The sequence below is a fragment of the Mauremys mutica genome, chromosome 7 (genome assembly GCF_020497125.1).
Source record: "Mauremys mutica isolate MM-2020 ecotype Southern chromosome 7, ASM2049712v1, whole genome shotgun sequence".
Taxonomy (NCBI): Eukaryota; Metazoa; Chordata; order Testudines; family Geoemydidae; genus Mauremys; species Mauremys mutica.
Window position 1 is genome coordinate 1436117 of NC_059078.1, and position 24470 is coordinate 1460586.

General features: G+C 70.2%; 1 protein-coding gene across 2 annotated transcripts; it reads left to right on the forward strand.

The window, feature by feature from the left end:
- The first annotated feature begins 598 nt into the window (after window positions 1–598).
- Window positions 599–24091, forward strand: QARS1 (glutaminyl-tRNA synthetase 1). 2 transcript variants are annotated; one of them, XM_045024678.1, is made up of 24 exons: window positions 599–739; window positions 3003–3150; window positions 4319–4428; window positions 5069–5144; window positions 7399–7463; window positions 7762–7815; window positions 9079–9136; window positions 11500–11571; window positions 12017–12102; window positions 13963–14049; window positions 15235–15334; window positions 16402–16480; window positions 16679–16787; window positions 17254–17384; window positions 17687–17779; window positions 18586–18723; window positions 18806–18893; window positions 18969–19112; window positions 19220–19324; window positions 20843–20950; window positions 21714–21841; window positions 22312–22378; window positions 23656–23781; window positions 23872–24091. In XM_045024678.1, the coding sequence occupies exons 1-24, from the start codon at window positions 620–622 to the stop codon at window positions 23920–23922; spliced, it is 2343 nt and encodes a 780-aa protein (XP_044880613.1). In that variant the 5' UTR covers window positions 599–619; the 3' UTR covers window positions 23923–24091. The 2 variants fall into 2 exon arrangements, with proteins under 2 accessions (XP_044880613.1, XP_044880614.1); XM_045024679.1 differs by having other exon boundaries at window positions 20858–20950.
- The last annotated feature ends 379 nt before the right edge of the window (window positions 24092–24470 follow it).

A 24470-nucleotide genomic window follows, 5' to 3' on the forward strand; every position in this document is an offset into this window, starting at 1 on the left:
CAGAGACTCTGGCTTTGCCCAGGAAATCGGGCAATGCACCCAGCGGCTGGGGGGTAGCCGGGGCTGGGGAAACCCAGGTGCAACCCTAACCCTAACCCAGCTCACTTGGCCTCCCTGTGCCTGGGTCCCACTGCCCCGGGGGCACTAGCCCCGCAGGCGGCCCAGGACCCCCCATCCCAGCGCAGGCAGATCAAGGACCAGGGTGGAGCTGGTGGAGAGGGGGCTGCGCCGCAGCCGGCTGGCCTGGCACTTGGGACCCAGCTGTGGGGAGCCTGGGGGGGGCTGCCCAGCTCCCTCCCCGCCCTAATTCCAGATACCCCCAATCCCCGCCCCCCAGGGACTAGCCCCGCCCCATCCCATCCCCCACCACGTGGCTCCCGTCTTGCCCTGGCCCTTTAAATGATGCAACCCGCAGCAATCCTGGCTCCGCCCCCTCCGGCTGCTTCGGTCCCCATTGGCTGGGTTGCCGGGGACCCAGATCCTGCAGTGCTCCTCCATTGGCCATCAGGGACATCCTCGCCGCTCATTGGTGAAACCCTCCGCAGCGCCCGCCTCCTGCTCGCTGATTGGGCGGTGCGGGCCCCGCCCCCTCGCCGGGCGGGGCAGCGGCGGCGGCAGCATGGCGGCGGGGCTGGACGCGCTGAGCCTGTTCGCGGCCATCGGCCTGAGCGAGCCCAAGGCTCGCGAGACCCTGAAGAACGAGGCGCTGAGCGCGCTGCTCCGGGAAGCCGTGACCCAGGTAACCTGTGACCTCTGACCCCGCCCAGCTCCGGAGCCACACGCACCCTGACCTCTGACCCCAGTGCAGCCCTTCCCCTCTGACCTGGCCCCGCCCCAAGCTCCTCCCCGAGCTGTGCCTGACCTCTGACCTCGATCCTGGCCAGGACCAGCAACCCTTCCCCTAACCCCTCCCTGAACTGTGCCTGACCCCCTGGCCATGACCCCTGACCTTTGCCCCTAACATGACCCTTGCCCTCTGCCCTCTAACCTGGTCCCTTCCCCTAACCCCTCCCTGAACTGTGCCTGACCCCCTGGCCATGACCCCTGACCTTTGCCCCTAACACGACCCTTGCCCTCTGCCCTCTAACCTGGTCCCTTCCCCAAGCTCCTCCCTGAGCTGCGCCTGACCTCTGACCCCTGGCCTGGCCCCCCAGCCATGCAAACCCTGACCTCTGCCCCAGCGCGACCCTTCCCCTCTGCCTCTAACCAGGCTCCCACCCTAAGCTCCTCCCCGCTGTGCCTGACCTCTGACCCCTGTGCCTTCTGGCCATTGTGTCCTTCCTTTGGCCCTTGACCCCTGCCTCCTGATCCTGCCCCTGTGCCTTTCACCTGCACCCCTGGCCCCCACCAAGACCCCTGCCCTTGGGCTTGAACACAGCCCTTCCTCCTCCTTGCGAGGCCCCCGTTCGGCAGCCAGTTTCCTACCCCGGTCCCTGCTGTGCACCCTCTGTCTCCTCCTCCTCTTACCCCCCGTTGCCTCAGCACCAGCAGCAACCCACCCTCTGCCGGCAAGGGCAGTGCAGGAGAGAGCCCCACCTGTCCCCAGCGCACACCCTGGTGTCTGCGGGCTCTGCACCCCCTGAAGGCCCTGGGACCTGGGCCTGCTAACGCCAGGGCTGAGTGGGCCTGGTAAGGGTCAGGGCCTGGGTGCGGGTTGCAAACCCAGGGTGGAATCGTTACCATCCGAGCCACTGTGCATAGAATCAGAGAAGAGTTTTCCTCAAACTAACCACGTTGGCAACTTCCTTGCACTCCTCTCTGCCTTCCCCTCCAACGCTCCAGCTCGCCCCAGGGTGAGGGCACACTAGCGTAGGCTCCACTCTTTGTGGCCCAGCCGTGCTCCTCTCCTGCAACAGCCACAAACCCGTTATCTTTGACAACTGAGCCCGGCTCTGGGGGTGTGAAACCCAAGCCCTGCAGCGCTGGGAACATGGAAGTGACTGCGTTGGCTTTTCATTGCCATGCAGGGAAACTGATTGGCAGAGACAGAGCATAACCAGGGAGCTGGATTTGTATCATTTGTGTGTTTTAGCAGCGTAAGACGTGGTCGGTGACCCGATTGTTTACAGCGCAGCAGTTGTATCTGGATGTGCCCCTTTCGGGGAGGCTGAGTCAGTTTTGGTTCCCAGAATGCTTCTGTAACTGCCATGGCTGAATGCTGTAAGCTAGCGCTTCTCCCTAGTGTGGGACAGGACCCCTAGGCACGGGGCTGGGTCTCTGGGAGGGAGAGAGTGGGCTTGCAGTGTTCAGAGGTTTGGTCTTACAATGGGATTCTTTGCAACAAACAGAAACCGAAACTAACGTACAAATTAAAATCAGCACTTCCTGGCTAGCTGTGTCTGGGAGTCCCTGTGCTGCTGAGAGCAGGGCTCGGATACGTGGCCTGTCCTGGCAGAGAAGCGTGTGCTCCAGGCGGAGAGAGGGGGAGAGGGAGCACTGCTTACCCAGCTGCGACTCTCAAACCACAGAGGGAGCAGAGCCCCCGCAAGGCACTGCCGAGTTTGAGCTCTCCCCTCTCTCACCACCCTTCCTAAGACAAGGAGTGGGGTTTGCCCTGGTTGGCCCACTCCTCCGCCCTGGGCTGGTTTTCACTCTCTTCCTACCACACTAACGTCACAGATTTTTTCCCTTTGGGTTTCTCAGAGGAAACATCCCCTGCCCCTTCGATGCCAGGGCCCTGCTTGGCTCCCTTTTCCCGCTGGCTCAGGCCGGGTCTACACCCAAAAGTCAGGGTGACCTAGTGTTGCTCAGGGGCGTGAGAAATTCAACCCTGATCACTGTAGTTAAGCCGGCCTAAGCCCTGGTGTAGACAGTGCGAGGCTGACTGAATAATTATCTCAGCGACCTCGCCGCCCCCTCTCACTGGGTGGGTTTGCTACTGCCACGGAAAAGCCCCGTCTGTCGATGGAGGAAGAGTCTGCACCCCAGCAGCGTAGCCATGGCAACACTGGTAGTGAAGAGGTAGTGTCACTCGAACTATGTTCTTCCTTCCTGGGCTTTAGGCACAAGGAGTCCTGGGCCCAACTGTCGACAAGGCAACTGGAACCCTCCTGTACAATGTGGCTTCCCGGCTTAAGGACCAAAAGCGTCTTCGTTTCCTTGTGGGCTGCATCACCAGCAAGAAGATCGTCACAGACTTGCAGCTCAGTGGTAGGATACGGGAGGCGGGCAGCTCGATCTGCTCCCCTCTTTCCCATGTACAGCATGGACTCTGCTGAGCCAGGCTGCAGCCTGCTCTGTGCGTGCAAAGTGCTACCCAGCTCCCTTTGCTGCGGCTGCGCCTCACCCCCTTGTGCCTGCGGTTCAGCCTGGCGGGTAATTCCCAGTGTAAATCGGACATTTCAACCCCTGCCCAGCAGGAGAGTGTGTGTTCTCTCCCGAGCCTCAGGCTTTCCCTACTTCAGCTGCCTGCGTGGTCTGTCCCACAGCTTAGCCTGGTCACTCCAGGCACAGGCATCAGCGCAGGCTCCTCGGTGGTGGTGTCTGCCTGCCCCTTGGCAGCCAGACCCCGAGGCTGCTTCCTTTCGGTGCTGCTTGTCTGCGCCTGCGTTAACAAGGAGGAGCGTTTCCTCGTGGAGTGGTCTCCCCAGGGAAGGGAGGGGAGCCCCTAGCACGTAGATCCTTTAAACAGGGCTGGACAAAGACCTGAGAACATGCCGCAAGGCGCATCCTGCCCTGGCCTGTGGGTGGGAATAAGGAGCCCCAACAAGTCTTGTGCCTTGGATCCCAGCCTGTGTGGCCTCCCTGTGCAGTGGGCTGTGTGAGCTGCTTGCTGCAGGGCCCATAGTCTGGTGGTGCTGGTCCCAGCGTGGATAGGGGAGGGCGCTGGGCATGCGGCCCCCCCGGACCAATGCATCCCATGTCTCAGCTGAGCAAGCGCGCTGCAGTGAGCCTCAGAGCAGCCCCCGGGACCCAGCGGCACACGGGGGCGGCACTCTGTGAGCTTGGCACAGGCACGAGCCCCCTTAGAGTTCAGGAACCGGCCTGGATCAGATCTGGAGGGAATGCGTCCAGTCCAAGGCAGCAGAGGGGGAATCTGATACCTGGGGGGTGGAGCAGGAGCCAGTTGGCTGATGTCCTGCCTTGCCTTCCGCTTTGCCTGGTCCGGGCTTATACTGTGAGACCTGGGCGACATGAGCCTGACGCCCCAGGCAGAGGGGCAGCTGCTGCTGCCTGGGTGCAGGCCAGGTGTCTGGGAGAGCCTGGTGGCCAGGCAGGGACCCCCGTGGGGTCTCCTGGCTTCTGGAGCCTGGGTGAAACAGCCCACGGCGCTGCGTGGAAATACCGCTCGCCTGAGCTGCGTGTTTGCCGTCCCCAGCTGCCCTGGAGTACGTGCGGAGCCACCCGCTGGACCCCATCGACACGGCAGACTTTGAGCAGCAGTGTGGCGTGGGGGTGGTCGTGACCCCAGAACAGATAGAGGAGGCCGTGAGTACAAGGGAGCGAGCGAGGGGCCCCCTGCGCAGAGCGGTGGAAGGGCAGCCCATGGTTTGGGGTGCTAGGAGGCCGTGTTAATGGCACCACAGGCAGCGTGTCCTCAGCGGGGTGCAGCCTGGTGGGCTTGGCTGGCGTCCCTGCTCCTAGCGGCAGCGATGGGGCTGTGGCTGGCAGGAGGCTGTTCCTGTCAGCGCACTGCTCTCGGGGGCCTGGCAGAGAACACTCCTGCCTCAGGACTCGTCGCCGGGCCTCCCTTACTCCTGAGGCTGACGCCAGCCTGGACCGGAGGTGCCCTGTGCCCGCGGTACTCGTAGGGCCGCTGGGGCTGTGTGCAGCCAGGGGGCCGGGTGAGCTCTGCAGGGACGAGGAGGCAGATAGTGCCCATTGCTGGGCATGTCAGAGCCCCGCCAGCGAGGATGGGGCCAGGCTGCCCTAGAGCCTCTCCCCAGAGGAGATGGGGGGCCCCTCGCTGCAGTGGAAGCTCCTTGCCGGCATGGCCGTGCCGGTAGCTCCCTCGGTGTCTGAGCCCTGCCCGTCTGGCCCGTGCGGAGGCCCTGCCCTGTCCCGTCGCCGTGGGAGTCTCTGCCCTGCAGCCCCGCCTGGCTCACGTGCACTCTCCCGCTCGCTCTAGGTGGAGGCGGCTGTTCACAAGCACCGAGCTGAGCTGCTGTCGGAGCGGTACCGCTTCAACATGGGGCTGCTGATGGGTGAGTCAGCAGCTCAGGCGGGCGGGGGTGGGTCTCCGGGGGGTGCCCTGTGTGCGGTTCTCCATGGCATTGAGCGAGAGGTTCCCCCCCCCCCCCGTGTGTCCCTTGGCTCTGTTCCCTCCCACCCAGCTGGGCTCACTCCTTGTGCTTCTAACAGCCCAGGCGCAGCATCCATGTGCCCATCTCCTCTGCACCTGCCCGCCTCTGTGCCCCCTCCCAGAGCACCCTGCTTTCCCAGTGCTCGCCTGCCCGAGCTCCTCAACCGCGCCTGGGGGCCGGGCCAGGGCGGGAGGCAGCGTCTGGTGCCCTGCTGTGAGCACTGCGCAGCGTCTGCTCAGCTGCTGCTCCGGTAACTCGCCCGAGGGCCACAGCCAGAGCGCGCAGCAGGGCCAGGTTCAGCCACAGCTTGTTGGCCAGGAGCCTGCAGAAGAATTCTGGAGCTGAGCTGGGGGTGGTTGTGCCTGGGAATCGGCCGGCGGGATCTGGCCCTGTGCTGGTTACCTCTGCCCCCCTGACCCTCGGGCTGGTGGGATCTGGTTTGAGGGCTGGCTCCCTGGTGGTGCTGCCATGTGTGCCCCTAGTCTAGAGGATCCCCCTGGAAATGCTTCTGAGAGTCACGTGGCTGCGAGCAGGGCTCCTGCCCTGGCGCTGAGCTCCTGCCCAGCCGCCCTGTGCCCTGGCACCGCCGGGGCTCTGCTGGGCTGCGTTGAGGTTTCCTAGCCTGTGGGTCTGGCTATTGCAGGGATGTGCGTCGAGCCATTGAGGGCAGGGGTGGCCCACGCTGGCACATTAGCTGGAGTCCCCCTCTCCTGGGCTCCTTGTGTGTGTGACTAAAACCATCGCCAGCTCCTGCGGCTGCCTCGGCTCCGGGCCCCTCCTAGTGCTCACAGCCTGCAAACCGGAACTTGTTTGGAGCCAGAGTCAGAGAGGACAGACCGCCAGCCCCGCTCAGCCGCCGCACGCTGAGCCCAACAGCCAGCCGTAGATCCAAGTGCAGGGTTTGCGGTTTCCTGGGAAACTGATTTAGCGCAGGGCGCTGGCAAACAGCAACCTGAACCCGGTGAACCTGGGAAAAGAACCACCTCAGTGTCCAGGAACACAGAGCGACGAGCGACTCTTTTCAATCTTTGCATCCGTCCATTCAGAGCGAGGAACAGGCTCCGCCCAGCCACTGTACTGCACAGCCAGATGGACCTGGACAGGCAACCTGCGGCTCGGCAGCCGCCTCCCGCCTCCTGCCCGGGGCTTGGCTGCCTCCGCCCGCCTACAGTTCTGCATTATTGGCCTTTTCATGCTCTCGAATGGGTTTGTGTCGATAATATTGAAATGAGTCACGAGATATGTCACTTCCTTCAGAAACCGCTGACCCAGAATGTACACGGGCACTCGGCTGCTCAGCGCTGCGTTTACACGGCTTGCTGGGCCGCCTGCAGCACTTCGACTTGTTATTTGTACAGCCCTAAATTAATCTCTGAATCTGCAGCCTTGTGAGCATGGAAGAGGAAGCGCAGCGGCAACGAGACAGTTTTAAAGTGGGGTTAACTAGTATTCCTGGGGCAGTAGAAACATGGGTTCACCTGGTGAAAGCCAGCTCTGGTCCATCCCTGCCGAGGGCCCATGGCAGGGAAGTGATTCAGTGACCTGCACCCCAGGCCACGGAGGAAGGCGACCCCCCTAGGTCACTGCCCCTCTGCCCTGGGGCGCTGGGTTAGCCAGCGAGAGCCAGCCGCCAGCACTGAGCGGGAGACGGCTCGGTGCCCCTCAGAGCCCTGGACAACATCCTCCTTCCTTGCGGCTCCTGAGCCAGCTGGGCGCCGCTGCGCAGGACGGGCCGACTGTGCAGACGTCTCAGCGCAGCCCCTGCCCGGGAGAGCTCCCCAGCCCTGCCGCGAGCGGGTGGGCAGGGGGACGCCCAGCCGTACGAGATCCCTCAGGGCTGGCACTGGCTGACCCGAGGGAGCTGTGGGAAAACATCCCTGCCATGGCTAACCTCTGCCCAGTGTCGTACGTGCCAGCGCTCTGCAGAGGTGTGGGCAATGGGGCAGTTCAAGGCCCATTCTGCAGCTCCCCCACCCTTGTGCGGCCGGGGCCCTGCTGCGCCCGGTGGCTTTGGGGCCTTGTCCAGGTTGGCAGCAGAGAGGCCCGGGGCTGAGTGAGGCTGGGGCCCTGACTCGAGGGGGAGGTGCCGTTGCCTGTCCCCGGGGGATCCCTGAGCTGGGTCTGCCCACACCCGTCCCTTTGTGCTCACTTGCAGGCGAGGCGCGCGGCAGGCTGAGGTGGGCGGATGGCAAGAGCATTAAGAACGAAGTGGACCTGCAGGTAGGTGGGGCCGGGCTGCCGGCGGGCGACGGGGCCGGGCTTCTGAAGGCAGCGCTGGCCCCAAGGAGCCCTGCACCTGGCTCGTGGCCCACGCGGGAAGTGCCTGGGCACAGGCCCGTGGCCCAGGCAGGGCAGTGGAGGGATGTCCTGCTGGCACTGCCGAGGAGAGGGACCACTGAGATCCTGGCTGGGCTCCAGCCCGAGTATGGTCATGGGGGGGCTGGTGGGGGAGGGAGCTCCACCCAGACTCCTTGCCCCCCGTCCACCCCTGTTCAGGCCCCACTCCCCTCTCCTGCAGGTGCTGCACTTGCTGGGCCCGAAGACAGAAGCTGACCTGGAAAAGAAACCAAAGGTACCATGTGAGCAGGAGGGGAGCCCCGAGCCTGGCTAGCTGGGGGGGTGTGCCCTGGGTGCTGGGGGGAGGGGCAGTGCCCTGGGCGCTGGGGGGAGGGGCGGTGCCCTGGGTGCTGGGGGGAGGGGCGGTGCCCTGGGTGCGGGGGGGAGGGGCGGTGCCCTGGGTGGCGGGGGGAGGGTCGGGCGGCGGGGGGTACCCTGGGTGGCAGGGGGAGGGGTGGGCGGCTGGTGGAGCCCCGGGTGCTGGGGGGAGGGGCGGGCGGCTGGCGGAGCCCTGGGCGCTGGGGGGAGGGGCGGGCGGCGGGGGGTACCCTGGGCGCTGGGGGGAGGGGCGGGCGGCTGGCGGAGCCCTGGGCGCTGGGGGGAGGGGTGGGCGTCTGGCGGAACCCTGGGTGGCAGGGGGAGGGGCGGGCGGCTGGCGGAGCCCTGGGCGCTGCGGGGAGGGGCGGTGCCCTGGGCGCTGGGGGGAGGGGCGGTGCCCTGGGTGGCGCGGGGAGGGGCGGGCGGCGGGGGGTACCCTGGGTGCAAGGGGGAGGGGCGGGCGGCTGGCGGAGCCCTGGTCGCAGGGGGGAGGGGCGGGCGGCTGGCGGAGCCCTGGGCGCGGGGGGGAGGGGCGGGCGGCTGGCGGAGCCCTGGGCGCTGGGGGGAGGGGGCGGGCGGCTGGCGGAGCCCTGGGCGCTGGGGGGAGGGGCGGGCGGCGGGGGGTGCCCCGGGCGCTGGGGGGAGGGGCGGGCGGCTGGCGGAACCCTGGGCGCTGGGGGGGAGGGGCGGGCGGCTGGTGGAGCCCTGGGCGCTGGGGGGAGGGGCGGGCGGCTGGCGGAACCCTGGGTGGCAGGGGGGAGGGGCGGGCGGCTGGCGGAGCCCTGGGCGCTGGGGGGAGGGGAGGGCGGCTGGGGGTGCCCCGGGCGCTGGGGGGAGGGGCGGGCGGCTGGCGGAACCCTGGGCGCTGGGGGGAGGGGCGGGCGGCTGGCGGAGCCCCGGGTGCTGGGGGGAGGGGCGGGCGGCTGGCGGAGCCCTGGGCGCTGGGGGGAGGGGTGGGCGGCTGGGGGGCACGTATGAGGTCCGGGGAGCTGAACGGGGCTGGAGCCGTTCCCCAGCGCGGCGTGGCCAGGGCCCAGGCTCGTTCTGGCTGCGGGAAGCCAGCGTGGCCCCAGGGAGGAGGCTGCTTTGCAGGGCCGGTGCCGGGGGTCCGGTCTCTGCCGCGGGGCTGGGCCAGGCAGAGCCTGTGGGCGCTGAAGGCTGCTCCCCGTCTGTCCCGCAGGCTGGGAAGGCCAAGCCGGCCGAGGCGGAGAAGCAGCAGGCGGTGGCGGAGGAGAACGGTGAGCTGCTGGGGGGCTGGCTGGGAGGGTCTGGGGGCTCCCCGCATCCTCGTCTGCGCCCTCCTGGGCAGCCTGCTGCAGCGGGGCTGGGGAAGGTGCCACCGGGCAGCCTGACCTGGGCCACTCCATGCGCCCCTCAGCAGATGCAGCCGGGAGGGCTCCCCTTGTCCCTGCCCAGGGGTCAGTGCTAGGGCCAGTGGGGGGTTCGCTCTCGGCCGGGGCCTCGCAGCCGGGGCTGGGCTCAGGGCAGCCAGTGGAGTCCAGCCGGGGCCCAGCTCAGCTCAGCTCTGCGGGGTTCAGCCCGGCCCTGGGGCTGCTGCTGCCTGGCCTGCGGCGCTCTCTGGAGCCAGGCAGTGCCCTGCGCTGAGCACTGTGCGCGGCTGCCCCCTCGCGCCAGGGGCTGCCCGCGGCACGGCCATTGCACAGGCCCCGGCTGCGTTTCCGGCAGTGACGACGGCGCCCTGATCTCAGGGCAGGGCCGTTCACCTGGGGCTGCAGCCTGCAGCGATCTGGGTGCCAGGGTCCTGGCGGGGGCACGAGCCCAGCATCTGCAGCGCGTCCTGTCCCTGGAAAACGCTGGTCCCCAGTCGGGACCTGTGCGTGCCAGTGTGTTACCGGGGGGCTGTGAGGACAGGGCCATCTAGTGCCCGGCCCCCGAGCGGCCCAGTCCCTGGCCACACTGGTCGGTGCTGGGCACTGCATTTCAGTGTCTCCTCGCTTGCCCCCGGGCCTGGGGCAGCTCCTCCTGGGGCGTGGGGCTGCCCCCCACCTATCCCCCCTCCCCCGGGCCTGGGGCAGCTCCTCCTGGGGCGTGGGGCTGCCCCCCACCTATCCCCCCTCCCCCGGGCCTGGGGCAGCTCCTCCTGGGGCGTGGGGCTGCCCCCCACCGGCCTCCGAGAGCTGTGGAGCTGACTGCCAGGCCAGCCCCTCTCTGCAGCACTAACTGCACACGCTCATGTGCCTGCCCCACCCCTGGAGCTGGGAGCTGCCATGGCCAGTGGCCTTGGCTCTGGCATATCGCTCTCCCTGCCTTCAGCTGGGAGCTGGCGGCCTGGCCTGAGCCCTGATTCCTGCTGCTTAGCACCCCCATCCTCTGGCTTTGCCTGCTCCGGCTGTCCATGGGCGGGGGGCAGAGGGGACCAAGGCCGCTCCCCTGCTGGCTCCGTGGTCCCTGCTGCATGGCTGATGGCGGGCCAGCTCCTGTGCGGGTCTTGGCTCTCGGGAAGGGCAGGGCAGGGCAGGCCGGCCGTGGCTGGAAAACGATTGAGAGTTCCCAGGCTGGGAACTGGCCTGGGCCGGCAGGGCAGGGCAGGGCAGCGGGGCCGGCAGGGCAGGGCAGTACAATGGGGCCGGCTGGGGCTGGCAGGGCAGGGCAGCGGGGCCGGCAGGGCAGGGCAGTACAATGGGGCCGGCTGGGGCTGGCAGGGCAGGGCAGGGCAGCGGGGCCGGGCAGGGCAGGGCAGGGCAGCGGGGCCGGGCAGGGCAGGGCAGGGCAGCGGGGCTGGCAGGGCAGGGCAGGGCAGCGGGGCCGGCCGGGCAGGGCAGCGGGGCCGGCCGGGCAGGGCAGCGGGGCCGGGCAGGGCAGGGCAGCGGGGCCGGCAGGGCAGGGCAGCGGGGCCGGCCGGGCAGGGCAGCGGGGCCGGGCAGGGCAGGGCAGAGCAGGGCAGCGGGGCTGGCAGGGCAGGGCAGGGCAGCGGGGCCGGCAGGGCAGGGCAGCGGGGCTGGCAGGGCAGGGCAGGGCAGGGCAGCGGGGCCGGCAGGGCAGGGCAGGGCAGCGGGGTTGGCAGGGCAGGGCAGGGCAGCGGGGCTGGCAGGGCAGGGCAGGGCAGCGGGGCTGGCAGGGCAGGGCAGGGCAGTGGGGCCGGCAGGGCAGGGCAGCGGGGCTGGCAGGGCAGGGCAGGGCAGCGGGGCTGGCAGGGCAGGGCAGCGGGGCTGGCAGGGCAGGGCAGGGCAGCGGGGCCGGCAGGGCAGGGCAGCTCGGCAGGCAGGGCAGGGCAGGGCAGCGGGGCTGGCAGGGCAGGGCAGCGGGGCTGGCAGGGCAGGGCAGGGCAGCGGGGCCGGCAGGGCAGGGCAGCGGGGCCGGCAGGGCAGGGCAGCGGGGCCGGCAGAGCAGGGCAGCGGGGCCGGCAGGGCAGGGCAGGGCAGCAGGGCTGGCAGGGCAGGGCAGTGGGGCTGGCAGGGCAGGGCAGCGGGGCTGGCAGGGCAGAGCAGGGCAGCGGGGCCGGCAGGGCAGGGCAGGGCAGCGGGGCCGGCCGGGCAGGGCAGCGGGAAGGGCCTTGGGCCGGGCGGCGCTGGAGGTCTGGGAGCGAGGGGCGGGGTCTCTGGGGCAGAGGCTAACATACCTCGCCCCCCTGGTCCCACAGGTGGAGTGACCCTGGAAACAAAGTCGCTGATGGAGCAACTGAGGGGAGAAGCCCTCAAATTCCACAAGCCCGGTGAGTGCGGCCGCCCGCTCTGGGCTCCTGGGGCCTCGGCCTGGCAGCCTGGGGCTGCTCTCGGCTGGCTCGGGATGGGAGGGTCCGTCCCATGCTGGCTGGGCAAGGTCGGGTCCTGCTGTTAATCCTGCCCCCGGCGTTCTGGAGCCTGTGCCGGGGGCGCCCTATCCTAGCCTGGCTTCCCCGGGGGCGGGGCAGGGCACTGGAGCCTCCCGCCCCAGCCTGGCCCCGGAGCCCCAGGTGGGCAGCCCAGCTATGGAGCCCTGGGGTGGTTGCTGGAGCAGGCCCTGTGCTGCTGCTGAGGCGCACCAGGCTGGGCCCATTAGCAGAGGGGTGGGCGTGTGGAGTCCCATGCGTCCCTCCCGGCCAGGGGCTCGTGCCCAGCGCTGGGGCAGGGGCACTGGGCCCCAGCCCTGCCCGTGCTCACAGCTCCCTGCTCCCCCAGGTGAGAACTACAAGACAGAAGGCTACGTGCTCACGCCGCACACCATGACCCTGATGAAGCAGCACCTGGAGATCACTGGCGGGCAGGTGGGTCAGGCTCTTCCCCCAGCTCCTCTGCAGTGCCTGGGGTTTGCGGGCTCCTGTCACTCGGTAACCATGGCGATGAGTGCTGGCCATCTAGTCGTTAACCCCCACAAGGGCCTCCGAGGCCATTAGGCACATGGGGAAACTGAGGCACATGTGGGCGACATATGGTGGCAGGGTCAGCAGAAGAGCTGGGGATAGAACCCAGGGATGGGACAGACCCCTCCAGACCCTCCTCTGCCCAGTTTCTGGGGGAAGGGGCGTCAGACACCACAGAGACCCTCCTTCCTGCTGAGTGGGAGCCAGCTGAGTGAAATGGGGGGCAGCACAGCCCCGCCAGCCCCCATGCCCGCCCCCGGCACCCTCTGCGCCTGCAGCCCTGCCCACCCCCGCCAGCCCCCCTGCCTGACCCCGCATCCCCTGCACCCACAGCCCCGCCAGCCCCCATGCCCGCCCCCGGCACCCCCTGCACCCACAGCCCCGCCCACCCCCGCCAGGCCCCCTGCCTGACCCCGCATCCCCTGCACCCACAGCCCCGGCAGCCCCCATGCCCGCCCCCCACCCCCTGTGCCCGCATCCCCGCCTGCCCCCACGCCCAGCACCCCCTGCGCCTGCAGCCCTGCCCACCCCCGCCAGCCCCCGCGCCTGGCACCCCCTGCACCCGCAGCCCCACCCTCCCCCACCACCCCCACGCCTGGCACCCCTGCAGCCCCGTGTGACAGTGCTGCCCGTGGGAGCCAGCTGAGGTCACTCAATCAGGGTGAACTGCAAACCAAACGGGGCAGACAAACCCCAAACGCTGGTGGTTATTCCAATACTTAGATTCACCAACCAGCACAAAGCAGCTTCTGTATTACCCCACTGGTCACTTAGAGTCCAAACCCCGCAGTTCCCTTAAAGTGCCCAGCCTCAGGCCTCCGTCCAGACACACCTGTCAGATATGATGATGATTCCTGAGAATCTGATCTCATCATACAAAAGAAAAGGTTCTTCCAAATCCCAAAGGATCAGCCACATACCCAGGTCCAATTATAACTTAGATCTTACCCAAAATACACCCTATAGCCAATTCTTAGTAACTAAGCTAAAATTTATTAAAAAAGAAAAGAGAGAGAGAGAGTTGGTTAAAAGATCAATGTACAGACAGACTTGAATTCAATTCCTGAGGTTCAGATACACAGCAGAGATGAGCTTGTAGTTGCCAAAAGTCCTTTTAGAAACAGTCCAGAGGTTACAGTCCAATGTCCATATTCAGGGTGACTCCAGTCAGTGACTGGGGATCTCAATCCTTGGGGCTTAAGGTTTCCCCCTCTTGAAACCCAGAGCAGATCTGAGATGAAGCAGGATCGTGTCCCAGGTTCTTATACATTTCCAGCAGCCTTTCGGCCTGAGCAAACAATCGGCTCAACTCCTTCTCCCAAACATCCTGGCCATTAGCACAGGGTAATTTATCCATTATACAGTTCAGATACCGGTTAGCACAACCTTCCCAGAGACACAGAGACAATAACACTATTTCCCTCAAGTGTCTTCATAAACGTTAATATTCCTCTTTTGATCTTTGAATTAAAGCCATAGCCATAGACAAGCCTTGTTTGCTGCCATCCCAAGCCCTGAGCAAACGTCTCCCCTTCTACCTCTACCAATGCGGCTGCATTTCAAAGCTGGAAGCTGGTTTCGTTCTGTTTCTAGGCCCTTCTGGCTCCATCATGAGAGCCCCCTGTCCCCAGGGGGGTGGGGGTGGGGGCTGGGTGCCTGCGAGGGGCATGAGGCTGGCGCCTTTTCAGCTTGTGTGGCCCGGCCCAGGGCTGGGAACACCTCCGGACCCTGGGCTAGTGGGGCTGGGAACTCCTCTGCCCGCAGGTGCGGACACGGTTCCCCCCGGAGCCCAACGGGATCCTGCACATCGGCCACGCTAAAGCCATCAACTTCAACTTCGGCTATGCCAAGGTGAGCCCCCCGCCCCCCCGAGCCAGCCGCACCCCCCGGGGCCCCCCCCCGAGCCAGCCGCACCCCCCGGGGCCCCCCCCCGAGCCAGCCGCACCCCCCGGGGTCCCCCCCCCGAGCCAGCCGCATCCCCCGGGGTCCCCCCCCCCGAGCCAGCCGCACCCCCCAGGGTCCCCCCCCCGAGCCAGCCGCATCCCCCGGGGTCCCCCCCCCCGAGCCAGCTGCACCCCCCGGACCCCCCTGAGCCAGCCGCACCCCCCGGGGCCCTCTGGCTACACCAAGGTGAACCCCCCCGAGCCAGCCGCACCCCCCGGGGCCCCCCCCCAAGCCAGCCACACCCCCCGGGGGCCCCCCCCGAGCCAGCCGCACCCCCCGGGGTCCCCCCCCGAGCCAGCCGCACCCCCCGGGGCCCCCCCCGAGCCAGCCGCACCCCTGGGGCCCCCTGGCTACACCAAGGTGAGCCCCCCCCGAGCCAGCCGCACCCCTGGGGCCCCCTGGCTACACCAAGGTGAGCTCTTGCCCTGCCCCCTCCCAGCTCCCCCACGGCACCTTCCTGATGGGGCCCCTGCTGGTGGTGCCCAGTCTGAGCTCAGCACTCTGACGCCTGACCCCACACGGGGGCCGGCTCCAGGAAGCTGCTGGCCCTGCCCTCTCCCCAGTGTGGGGGGTGGGCAGGGCTGTGGGCGCAGGGGGTGCCGGGCGTGGGGGTTGGTGGGGCTGCGGGTGAAGGGGGTGCCAGATGCAGGGGCTGCGGGTGCAGGGGCTGCCGGGGGTGCCGGGCGCAGGGGCTGGCGGGGGTGGGCAGGCCTGCAGGCGCAGGGGGTGCTGGGCGCGGGGGCAGGCGGAGATGCAGGCACAGGGGGTGGAGGGCGGGCATGGGGGCTAGTGGGGCTGCGGGCGCAGGGGGTGCTGGGGGCGGGCGGGGCTGCAGGCGCAGGGGGTGCCGGGCGCGGGCGGGGCTGCAGGCGCAGGGGGTGCCGGGCGTGGGCGGGGCTGCAGGAGCAGGGGGTGCCGGGCGCTGGGGTGGGCAGGGCTGCTGGCGCAGGGGGTGCCGGGCGCGGGCGGGGCTGCGGGCGGAGGGGGTGCTGGGCGCGGGCGGGGCTGCGGGCGGAGGGGGTGCTGGGCGCGGGCGGGGCTGCGGGCGCAGGGGGTGCCGGGAGCTGGCTAACCAGGCCGTGCCCCCTTCAGGCCAACGGGGGCGTGTGCTTCCTGCGGTACGATGACACCAACCCCGAGAAGGAGGAGGAGAAGTACTTCAGCGCCATCCGGGACATGGTGGAGTGGCTGGGTATGGGGCCGGGGGGCAGAATGGCTGGGCTCCAGGCGTGGGGGAGGGGAATAGCTGGCTACAAGGGGTGGGGGCAGTGGCTGGGGGGTAGCAGGAGTGCCCAGGCTGTGGGGACGGGGAGCGGGGGCTGAGGGAGGCAGAGCAGGAACTGCTGGGTATGAGGAGGGGGGGGGGGGCGAGCGGGAGCAGCTGGGGTGGAGAGGGGACCAGCCAGGTACCCAGGGGAGATGCCAGAGCCCCTCCAGCTGCTGCTGGGTGACCAGGGCCTGCTGCCCTTGCCTGGGAGGTGGGGTGGGGGGTGCTGGCCTGGCCCCTCCCCATTTCACTCAGCTGGCTCCCACGAGGTCCCTGCATGCTGCCAATGGGGGGCCGGGAGTCCCCGGGCGATGCCGGCTCTGCTCCCTACGGAGCCGGTGGGCGATGCCGGCTCTGCTCCCTACGGAGCCGGGCAGGACTCTGGGGGAGCCGCCTCTCTCAGAGCAGACGGTCCCCAGGGCAAGAAGCTCCCACAGCTTCCACCTTCCTGGCTCTGAGCTCGGAGCATCCAGCATCCCCTGCCCCTCCGTGCGCTTCCCGCAGCCAGTCGCCCGGGCGGGGTCCTGGGGCAGCCAGAGGGCCCTGCCCCCCCACTCCGCAGGCAGACGGGACTCTCAGCCAGCCGGGGAAACAGCAGGTTTATCAGTCGACAGGATCACGGCGAAGGGCAGAGCTCGTTAGCACAGAAATCAGGGACTTTCAGCCAAGTCCATCTTGGGAGTCCTGGGCCAGGCGGCCTGGCTTCCCCCCTTCCAGCCCCCCAGGCAGACTGCCAGCCTCCAGCCACCCCACCTCCCACACCCCGTTGTTCCTGCTCCTTCTCTCTGTCTCGCTGCACCTGGTCACATCCCCTTCCTGGGCCCCCGGTTCCGAAGGGCATCAGCCATCAGCTAGTGCAGCAAGGGGAAATCCCCCCTTTGTCACCCGGGGCAGCCCCCTGGCTCTGGGGCAGACCGGGGGGTGAGGCTGGTGCTCCGGGTGGGGGGCGGGGAGGGAGGGAGGGACTCACTCATGGGCTCGCTCTGCCATAGGCTACAAGCCGCATGCCGTGACACATGCCTCGGACTACTTCGACCAGCTGTACGCGTGGGCCGTGGAGCTCATCCGGCGGTGAGTGTGTGGGGCATGGGGGGCGGAGCCGGCCGTTCTGGGGGGCAGGGTGTGCCTGGCTGCTCCGGGGAAGGGACGGAGTCTGATGGGGATCCCCGCAAGCAGCCTGGGCCGCCTGCCAGCGCCAGGCCGCTGGGTCCCGTGCTGGGCGGTGGCTCAGCCGTGTGCCCGGTGGGCGTGACGTCCTCTCCTCCCCAGGGGCCACGCCTACGTCTGCCACCAGCGGGTGGAAGAAATCAAAGGCCACAACCCTCCGCCCTCCCCGTGGCGGGATCGGCCCGTGGAAGAGTCACTCCTCCTCTTCGAGGTACGTGGGCCTGGCAAAGGGACCCCCGCCCCCGCTGGGCGACCCCGCCCCCTCGGTGACCCCGCCCCCTGCTGGGCGACTGCCCCGCCCCCTGCTGGGTGACCGCCCCGCCCCCTCGGTGACCCCTCCCCCTGCTGGGCGACTGCCCTGCCCCCTCGGACACTGCCCCGCCCCCTCGGTGACCCCTCCCCCTGCTGGGTGACTGCCCCGCCCCCTGCTGGGTGACCGCCCCGCCCCCTCGGTGACCCTTCCCCTGGTGGGCAACTGCCCCGCCCCCTCGGACACTGCCCCGCCCCCTCGGACACTGCCCCGCCCCCTGCTGGGCGCTTGCCCCGCCCCATCGGTGACTGCCCCCCTCCCCCTGCTCTGGGTGCTCGCCCCGCCCCATCCCCACGGGGCCCTGCCCCGCCCCCCCAGCGCCCTTCGGCTGATGGGCCCCTCTGGTCTCTCCCGGCTGTCACGGCAGGGGATGAAGAAGGGGAAGTTTGAGGAGGGGGAGGCCACGCTGCGAATGAAGCTGGTGATGGAAGACGGGAAGCTGGACCCTGTCGCCTACCGCATCAAATACATGCCACACCACCGGACCGGGGACAGATGGTAGGCTCCCCCCCCCGCCCCGCCGGGCCCTGCCCTTTGGCCCGACCCCGCCGGAGAGGAGCTGGGGGGCAGGGGCCTCGCTTCCCCGGACCTGCCTAGAGCGGCGCAGGGGACCTGGATGCAGGGGTGGGGGCAGGGACCCTGGGCTTCGCTCCTGTGGTGGGGCAGGTGGCTTCTGTGTTGGGCTGGGGCCTGAGGGGGGTGCAATTGCCGGCCAGGGGCTGGTGTCGGGGGGAGGGGGGGGGGCTGGTGTTGGGGCGGGGGCTGGGCATCCAGCGCTCAGGCCCTGCCTTGCCTTTCAGGTGCATCTACCCCACGTACGACTACACGCACTGCCTGTGCGACTCCATTGAGCAGATCACCCACTCGCTCTGCACCAAAGAGTTCCAGGCCCGGTGAGGCGGGGCCAGCGGAGCAGCTGTGGGGAGCTTGCTCTGATTGTGGGGGGCAGTGCCGGCGGCTGTGGGGAGCCGGGAGTGGTTGGAGGCCAGCAGGGGCAGTGCCTGCGGCCGGTGGGAGCTCAGTGCAGCTGGGGCTGAGCCCAGCTGGCAGGGGGACAGCAGTGTGAGCGGCAGGGCACGGAGGGGGCAGTGGATGGGCAGGGTGCTAGTGGCAGGGCAGGGGGGGGCAGGGTGCTAGTGGCAGGGCAGGGGGGGGCAGGGTGCTAGTGGCAGGGCAGGGGGGGGCAGGGTGCTAGTGGCAGGGCCATGGGGGGGGCAGGGCCGGGGGGGGGGGGCGAGGCGGGGAGGGGCGGGGGCAGGGTGCGAGTGGCAGGGCCGGGGGGGCGGGGGCGGGCGAGGCTGTGAGGGGCGGGGGCAGGGTGCGAGTGGCAGGGCCGGGGGGGGGCAGGGGCGGGGGGCGGGCGAGGCTGTGAGGGGCGGGGGGCAGGCCGAGAGCGGCGGGCCCAGGGGGGGGGCGAGGGGCAGGCCGGGAGCCGCAGGGCCGGGGGGGGGGCGGGGGGCAGGCTGTGAGCGGCAGGGCCCGGGGGCAGGCCGTGAGCGGCAGGGGGGGGGCGGGGGGCAGGCCGTGAGCGGCAGGGCCAGGGCGGGGGGCGGGCGAGACCGTGAGCGGCAGGGCAGGGTGCGAGTGGCAGGGCCGGGGGGCCGGGGGCGGGCGAGGCTGTGAGAGGCGGGGGCAGGGTGCGAGTGGCAGGGCCGGGGGGGGGCGGGCGAGGCGTGACCAGCGCTGCGGTTCCCCCCAGGCGCTCCTCCTACTTCTGGCTGTGTAACGCGCTGGGCGTGTACTGCCCCGTGCAGTGGGAGTACGGGCGCCTGAACCTGCTCTACACCGTGGTGTCCAAGAGGAAGATCATCCGGCTGGTGGAGGCGGGCGCCGTCAGGTGAGGGGTGTGCAGGCTGCTGGGGCGGGCGGGGCAGCTCCACACTGCCCCCTGCTGCTCACAGCTGGGGTTGCCGTTTCAGGGACTGGGACGACCCGCGGCTCTTCACGCTCACGGCCCTGCGCCGCCGAGGTTTCCCCCCCGAGGCCATCAACAGCTTCTGTGCGCGGGTAGGTGCCCTGGGGCGGGGGGCGGGCGCTGGCGGCCCCTCCTGGGCGGGAGCTGAGCGCAGCCTGTGCCCGCAGGTAGGGGTGACGGTGGCGCAGACGACGATGGAGCCCCACCTGCTGGAGGCGTGCGTGCGGGAGGTGCTGAACGAGCGGGCCCCCCGCGCCATGGCCGTGCTGCAGCCCCTCCGAGTCACCATCACCAACTTCCCCACCCAGAAGGTGAGGCTGGCGGCGCGGGGAGGGGCGCTGGGGGGCTCCAGGCCTGGGGGGCGAAGGGGCCCAGCATGGCCCCACTGCTGGCACTGACCTGCTGGCTTCCCTGCCAGGCCCTGGAAGTTCTCGTGCCCAACTTCCCAGCCGACGAGACCAAGGGCTTCCACAAAGTCCCCTTCCAGGCCACCATCTACATCGAGCAGAGCGACTTCAGGGAGGTGAGCGGGGGCTCCAGGGCTCCTCCCCATGGGGCATGGGGGATGGGCACTGGGAGCTGGGCTCCATGCAGGGAGTGGGGCTGGGCTGGTCAGTCGGGGCACCTGCCAACCACTGAACGGGAGAGCCCATCCAGTCTGTATGGGCGGGAGCTGGGGCCGGGGCCGGAGCTCGGCTGACGCGGGGCCAGGGCCGGAGCTCGGCTGACGCGGGCCGGGGCCGGAGCTCGGCTGACGCGGGCCGGGGCCGGAGCTCGGCTGACGCGGGCCGGGGACAGAGCTCGGCTGGACGGGGCTGGGGCCGGAGCTCAGCTGACAGGGACCGGGGCCGGGGCTGGAGCTCGGCTGATGCGGGCCGGGGCTGGGGCCGGAGCTCGTCTGACGCGGGCCGGGGACAGAGATCAGCTGACAGGGACAGGGGCCGGAGCTCGGCTGACAGGGACGGGCCGGGGCCGGAGCTCGGCTGACGGGGACCGGGGCCGGGGCCGGAGCTCGGCTGACGGGGACCGGGGCCGGGGCCGGAGCTCGGCTGACGGGGACCGGGGCCGGAGCTCGGCTGACGGGGACCGGGGCCGGGGCCGGAGCTCGGCTGACGGGGGCCGGGGCCGGAGCTCGGCTGACGGGGGCCGGGGCCGGAGCTCGGCTGACGCGGGCCGGGGCCGGGGCCGGAGCTCGGCTGACGGGGACCGGGGCCGGGGCCGGAGCTCGGCTGACGCGGGCCGGGGCCGGGGCCGGAGCTCGGCTGACGGGGACCGGGGCCGGGGCCGGAGCTCGGCTGACGGGGACCGGGGCCGGGGCCGGAGCTCGGCTGACGGGGACCGGGGCCGGGGCCGGAGCTCGGCTGACGCGGGCCGGGGCCGGGGCCGGAGCTCGGCTGACGCGGGCCGGGGCCGGGGCCGGAGCTCGGCTGACGCGGGCCGGGGCCGGGGCCGGAGCTCGGCTGACGCGGGCCGGGGCCGGGGCCGGAGATCGGCTGACGCGGGCCGGGGCCGGGGCCGGAGCGCGGCTGACGCGGGCCGGGGCCGGGGCCGGAGCTCGGCTGACGCGGGCCGGGGCCGGGGCCGGAGCTCGGCTGACGCGGGCCGGGGCCGGGGCCGGAGCTCGGCTGACGCGGGCCGGGGCCGGGGCCGGAGCTCGGCTGACGCGGGCCGGGGCCGGGGCCGGGGCCGGAGCTCGGCTGACGCGGGCCGGGGCCGGGGCCGGGGCCGGAGCTCGGCTGACGCGGGCCGGGGCCGGGGCCGGAGCTCGGCTGACGCGGGCCGGGGCCGGGGCCGGAGCTCGGCTGACGCGGGCCGGGGCCGGGGCCGGGGCCGGAGCTCGGCTGACGCGGGCCGGGGCCGGGGCCGGAGCTCGGCTGACGCGGGCCGGGGCCGGGGCCGGAGCTCGGCTGACGCGGGCCGGGGCCGGGGCCGGAGCTCGGCTGACGGAGACCGGGGCCGGAGCTTGGCTGACGCGGGCCGGGGCCGGGGCCGGAGCTCGGCTGACGCGGGCCGGGGCCGGAGCTTGGCTGACGCGAGACAGGCTCTCCCCTTGCAGGTGCTGGACAAAGGCTACAAGCGGCTGGCACCCGGCCAGCCAGTGGGGCTGAGACACACCGGCTACGTCATTGCTGTCCAGAACGTCGTCAAGGTGGGCTGGGGCCAGCGGCCAGCACTGCCGCTGCCTTGGGGTCGCCTGCCCTTAGACTGATGTGCCAGCCACCTGCCCTGGCTCCAGGGGGCTGCCCGGTGCGACCTGCCTCGTCAGCACCAGGGGGCGCCCTGCCAATCACTGTTAGCTACGTGGTTGGGCAGAGGGCGGGGGAGCCAGGATGCCTGGGTTCTAGGGTGGGCCAGGGGGAGGAGGCAGGACACCTGGGTTCCAGGGAGGGTGGGATGGGGGGAGCCAGGATGCCTAGGTTCCGGGGAGGGTAGGGTGGAGGGAGGCAGGATGCCTGGGTTCCAGGGAGGGTGGGATGGAGGGAGGCAGGATGCCTGGGTTCCAGGGAGCAGGGGGAGGAGGCAGAACGCCTGGGTTCTGGGGAGGGTGGGGTGGGGCAGGACGCCTGGGTTCTGGGGAGGGTGGGGTGGGGTGGGGCAGGACGCCTGGGTTCTGGGGAGGGTGGGGTGGGGCGGGGCAGGACGCCTGGGTTCCGGGGAGGGCTCGGCTGTCACTGGGCCTCGGGCCTGCTCCCCTGCGCTTGGTCCCAGCCAGGCGCAGCTGCTGTGCTGGAGCTGCGGGAAGCTCTGCAGAGGGGCGGGAGCTGGCACAGGCAGCCGGTGGCCCTGGCTCTCCAGCCCCCAGCCGCTCGGCATGCGGCGGAGCCCCCTTCTCCCCAGGCTGGCTGTGTGGTGGGCACAAGCGCGAGGCCGTGGGGCGTTGGCCCCTGACGCTCCTCTTGCTCCGTGCTCAGGATGCTGGCGGGCAGGTGATGGAGCTGGAGGTGACCTGCACCAAGTCGGACGCTGTGGAGAAGCCCAAAGCCTTCATCCACTGGGTGTCGGAGCCGCTGGTCTGCGAGGTGCGGCTCTACGAACGGCTGTGAGTACGGGGGGCGCTGGCTCAGGGCTGTCCTGGGGGCAGGGGGCGGGACTGGGCCGGTGCCCCAGCCCTGCTGTGTGGAGCCAGGCGCTAGCCACAGCCAGCGGCACCCAGCTCCACTTAGCAGGTGAACCCGGAGCTGCCACTTCAGCAGCTCTGCTGCTCTCGCCAGCTGCCCTGGCAGCCGCAGGCACCTCGGTGCCAGCCCCTGCCTGCTGGGAAACACACCAGAGACCTCAGCGCTTCCCAGGCCACTGCAGGGGGAGGGCTGCAGCCCTGGTGGCTACTGCTGGGGCTGCTAGGTCAGTGGGCTCCCCTGGCACGGCAGAGGGTGGCACAGGGTAAGACTCAGCCAGGCTGAGCAGCTGGTCGCCGCAGGGGGCAGGGGAGAGATTTCAGGGATTCCAGCCTGGGGACTCCTGCCCCTGGGGCCCCAGCCCCGGCCCTGACTGGCCCTGTCTTATTTGCAGGTTCTTGCACAAAAACCCCGAGGACCCTGCAGAGGTGCCAGCTGGGTTCCTGAGTGACCTCAACCCCGTGAGTGCTGGCAGGTGCTGTGGCTCGGCTGCAGCGGGCCAGGCCTCGCTGCTGTGACCAGGTTCCCCGCCAGGTGCCCCGAGTACAGCCCTGTGCCAGGCCATTGGCTTCCCTCCTCTGGCTGGGGACGTGCTGCCCCGTGTGCGCGGCTCCGGCTGGGAGGGCAGGGCCAGCGCCTTGGGGCCTTGCTGGGGGCGTCCCGGTGAGCGGCACTGAGCACGTGAGCCACTGGGCAGAGCCGGGGCGGGTTCCACCCAGCCTGGAGTGAGGGGAGCACCCCCGTCCGGTTCTCTGCACGCCGGCAGCTCACGGCCAGGGGCAGGAAGAGTGAGAGACCCCGAGCTGAGGAGCCTGCCCTGCCGGCCCCCCAGGGTCTCCCTTCCCTCTGCCACTGGGCTCTCCCCTGCCACCCCACTTGGAAGGTCCTGGCTGTTGGGGCAGGGGGGCCAGCAGGGCTGGGGCCACACATGCCTGTTGCCCAGCCGCTGAGCAGTGCCCCTCTGTCACGGGGCGGGAGGGGGGAGCCCAGGCCCGCCCCCCCCGGGTTCCTGCGACGCACCAGGACTCTCAGCCAGCCAGTAACACAGAAGGTTTATTAGATGACAGGGACACAGTCCAGGACAGGCCTTGCTGGCACAGACAGCAGGACCCCCTTGAGTTAGGTCCATTGGGGCCCCCAGGGAGGCCACAGCCCCGTTGGGGGGGGCGCCCTCTCCATTTCCCAGCCAGCCCCAGACTGAACCCCCCCCCAGCCTCTGACTCAGCCTCCCCCCAGCTCCTCCCCAGCCTTTGTGTCCTTTGTCCAGTGTCCCGGGCAGAGGTGTCACCTGGCCTCCAACCCCCTCCTGGGTTCTCAGGTCTCCTCCCTTCCCCAGTGCAGCCGTCCCAGCACAACTCCCCTGCCACCTTCCCAGGTCCGTGCTCCCCACTCAGCAGTCACAGAGCACAGCCAGGACATTCCCACTTCGGCACATCCTCTCCCCTGGCCGTGGGGCCCTGGCGCTGAGCCGTGCCGCTCTCCCGTGGCCGTGGGGTGGGCCGGGGCCCGGGCGCTGAGCCGTGCCGCTCTCCCCTGGCCGTGGGGTGGGCCGGGGCCCGGGCGCTGAGCCGCGCCGCTCTCCCCTGGCTGTGGGGTGGGCCGGGGCCCGGGCGCTGAGCCGTGCCGCTCTCCCTGGCCGTGGGGTGGGCCGGGGGGGCCAGGCGCTGAGCCGTGCCGCTCTCCCCTGGCCGTGGGGTGGGCCGGGGGGCCAGGCACTGAGCCGTGCCGCTCTCCACAGGACTCGCTGCGCGTGGTCGCCGGTGCCCTGGCTGACGCATCCGTCCGCTCCGCCAAGCCCCTGGACAGGTTCCAGTTTGAGCGGCTGGGCTACTTCTCGGTGGATCCCGACAGCGCGGAGGGGAAGGTGAGTCCTCGGGGTCCCTGTGGCTCGGCTCCTGGGGGCTGGCCCGGCGCTGTCCCTGCTGGCTCACTGCGGCTCCCTCTCCTCCCACAGATGGTGTTTAACCGCACGGTGACGCTGAAGGAGGATCCCGGCAAGGTGTGACGGAGCCGCTGCTGCCGCCTTGGCTCTGGCTGTGCCCAGGCCCGTTCTGGCCCGGGGCGAGGGCGACCCAGGAACAAGGGCCCGGCCCACGCCCGAGGGCCCCAGCTGCCTTAACCCAGACCCCGCGGGGCTGGCGCATCTCGCCGCAATAAACGTGCACTGGAGCTGCCTCCCCGCCTGCATCACTGGCATGGGGCGGGGACCCGAGGGCCTCTGTGCTGCCCCCCAGGCCTGACCATGGGGCACTGCCCTTCCCTCCTGCCCCCCGTGCCAGGCTGGGCCGAGCTTTATGGGCTGGAATCCTGCCATTCTCCTGGCTGCAGGGTAACCCCCCTCCTGCCCCCAAACGGCTCGTGGGCTCAGGCCGACCTGCCCTCCTAAAGCCAGCATGAGGGGCCAGCCAGACCTCGGGGCTCCTCCTGGGTGGGATGCAGGGGGTCCTGGCTGCTGTGGGCGGGGGCTGTAGTGGGTGCAGGTTGTGTGGGTGAGGTTCTCTGCTCCCCTCGCTGGAGCCAGGCCCCTCTGCAGAGCTCAGCACGGCCCCAGGC

Bases quoted from the DNA above. Each gene is read 5' to 3' on its own strand.
- QARS1 (XM_045024678.1), top strand. From the start codon at position 620: ATGGCGGCGGGGCTGGACGCGCTGAGCCTGTTCGCGGCCATCGGCCTG. The intron at 9,137-11,499 runs GTGAGCTGCTGG...CTGGTCCCACAG, and splicing joins GGCGGTGGCGGAGGAGAACG to GTGGAGTGACCCTGGAAACA. The intron at 17,385-17,686 runs GTAGGCTCCCCC...CTTGCCTTTCAG, and splicing joins CACCGGACCGGGGACAGATG to GTGCATCTACCCCACGTACG.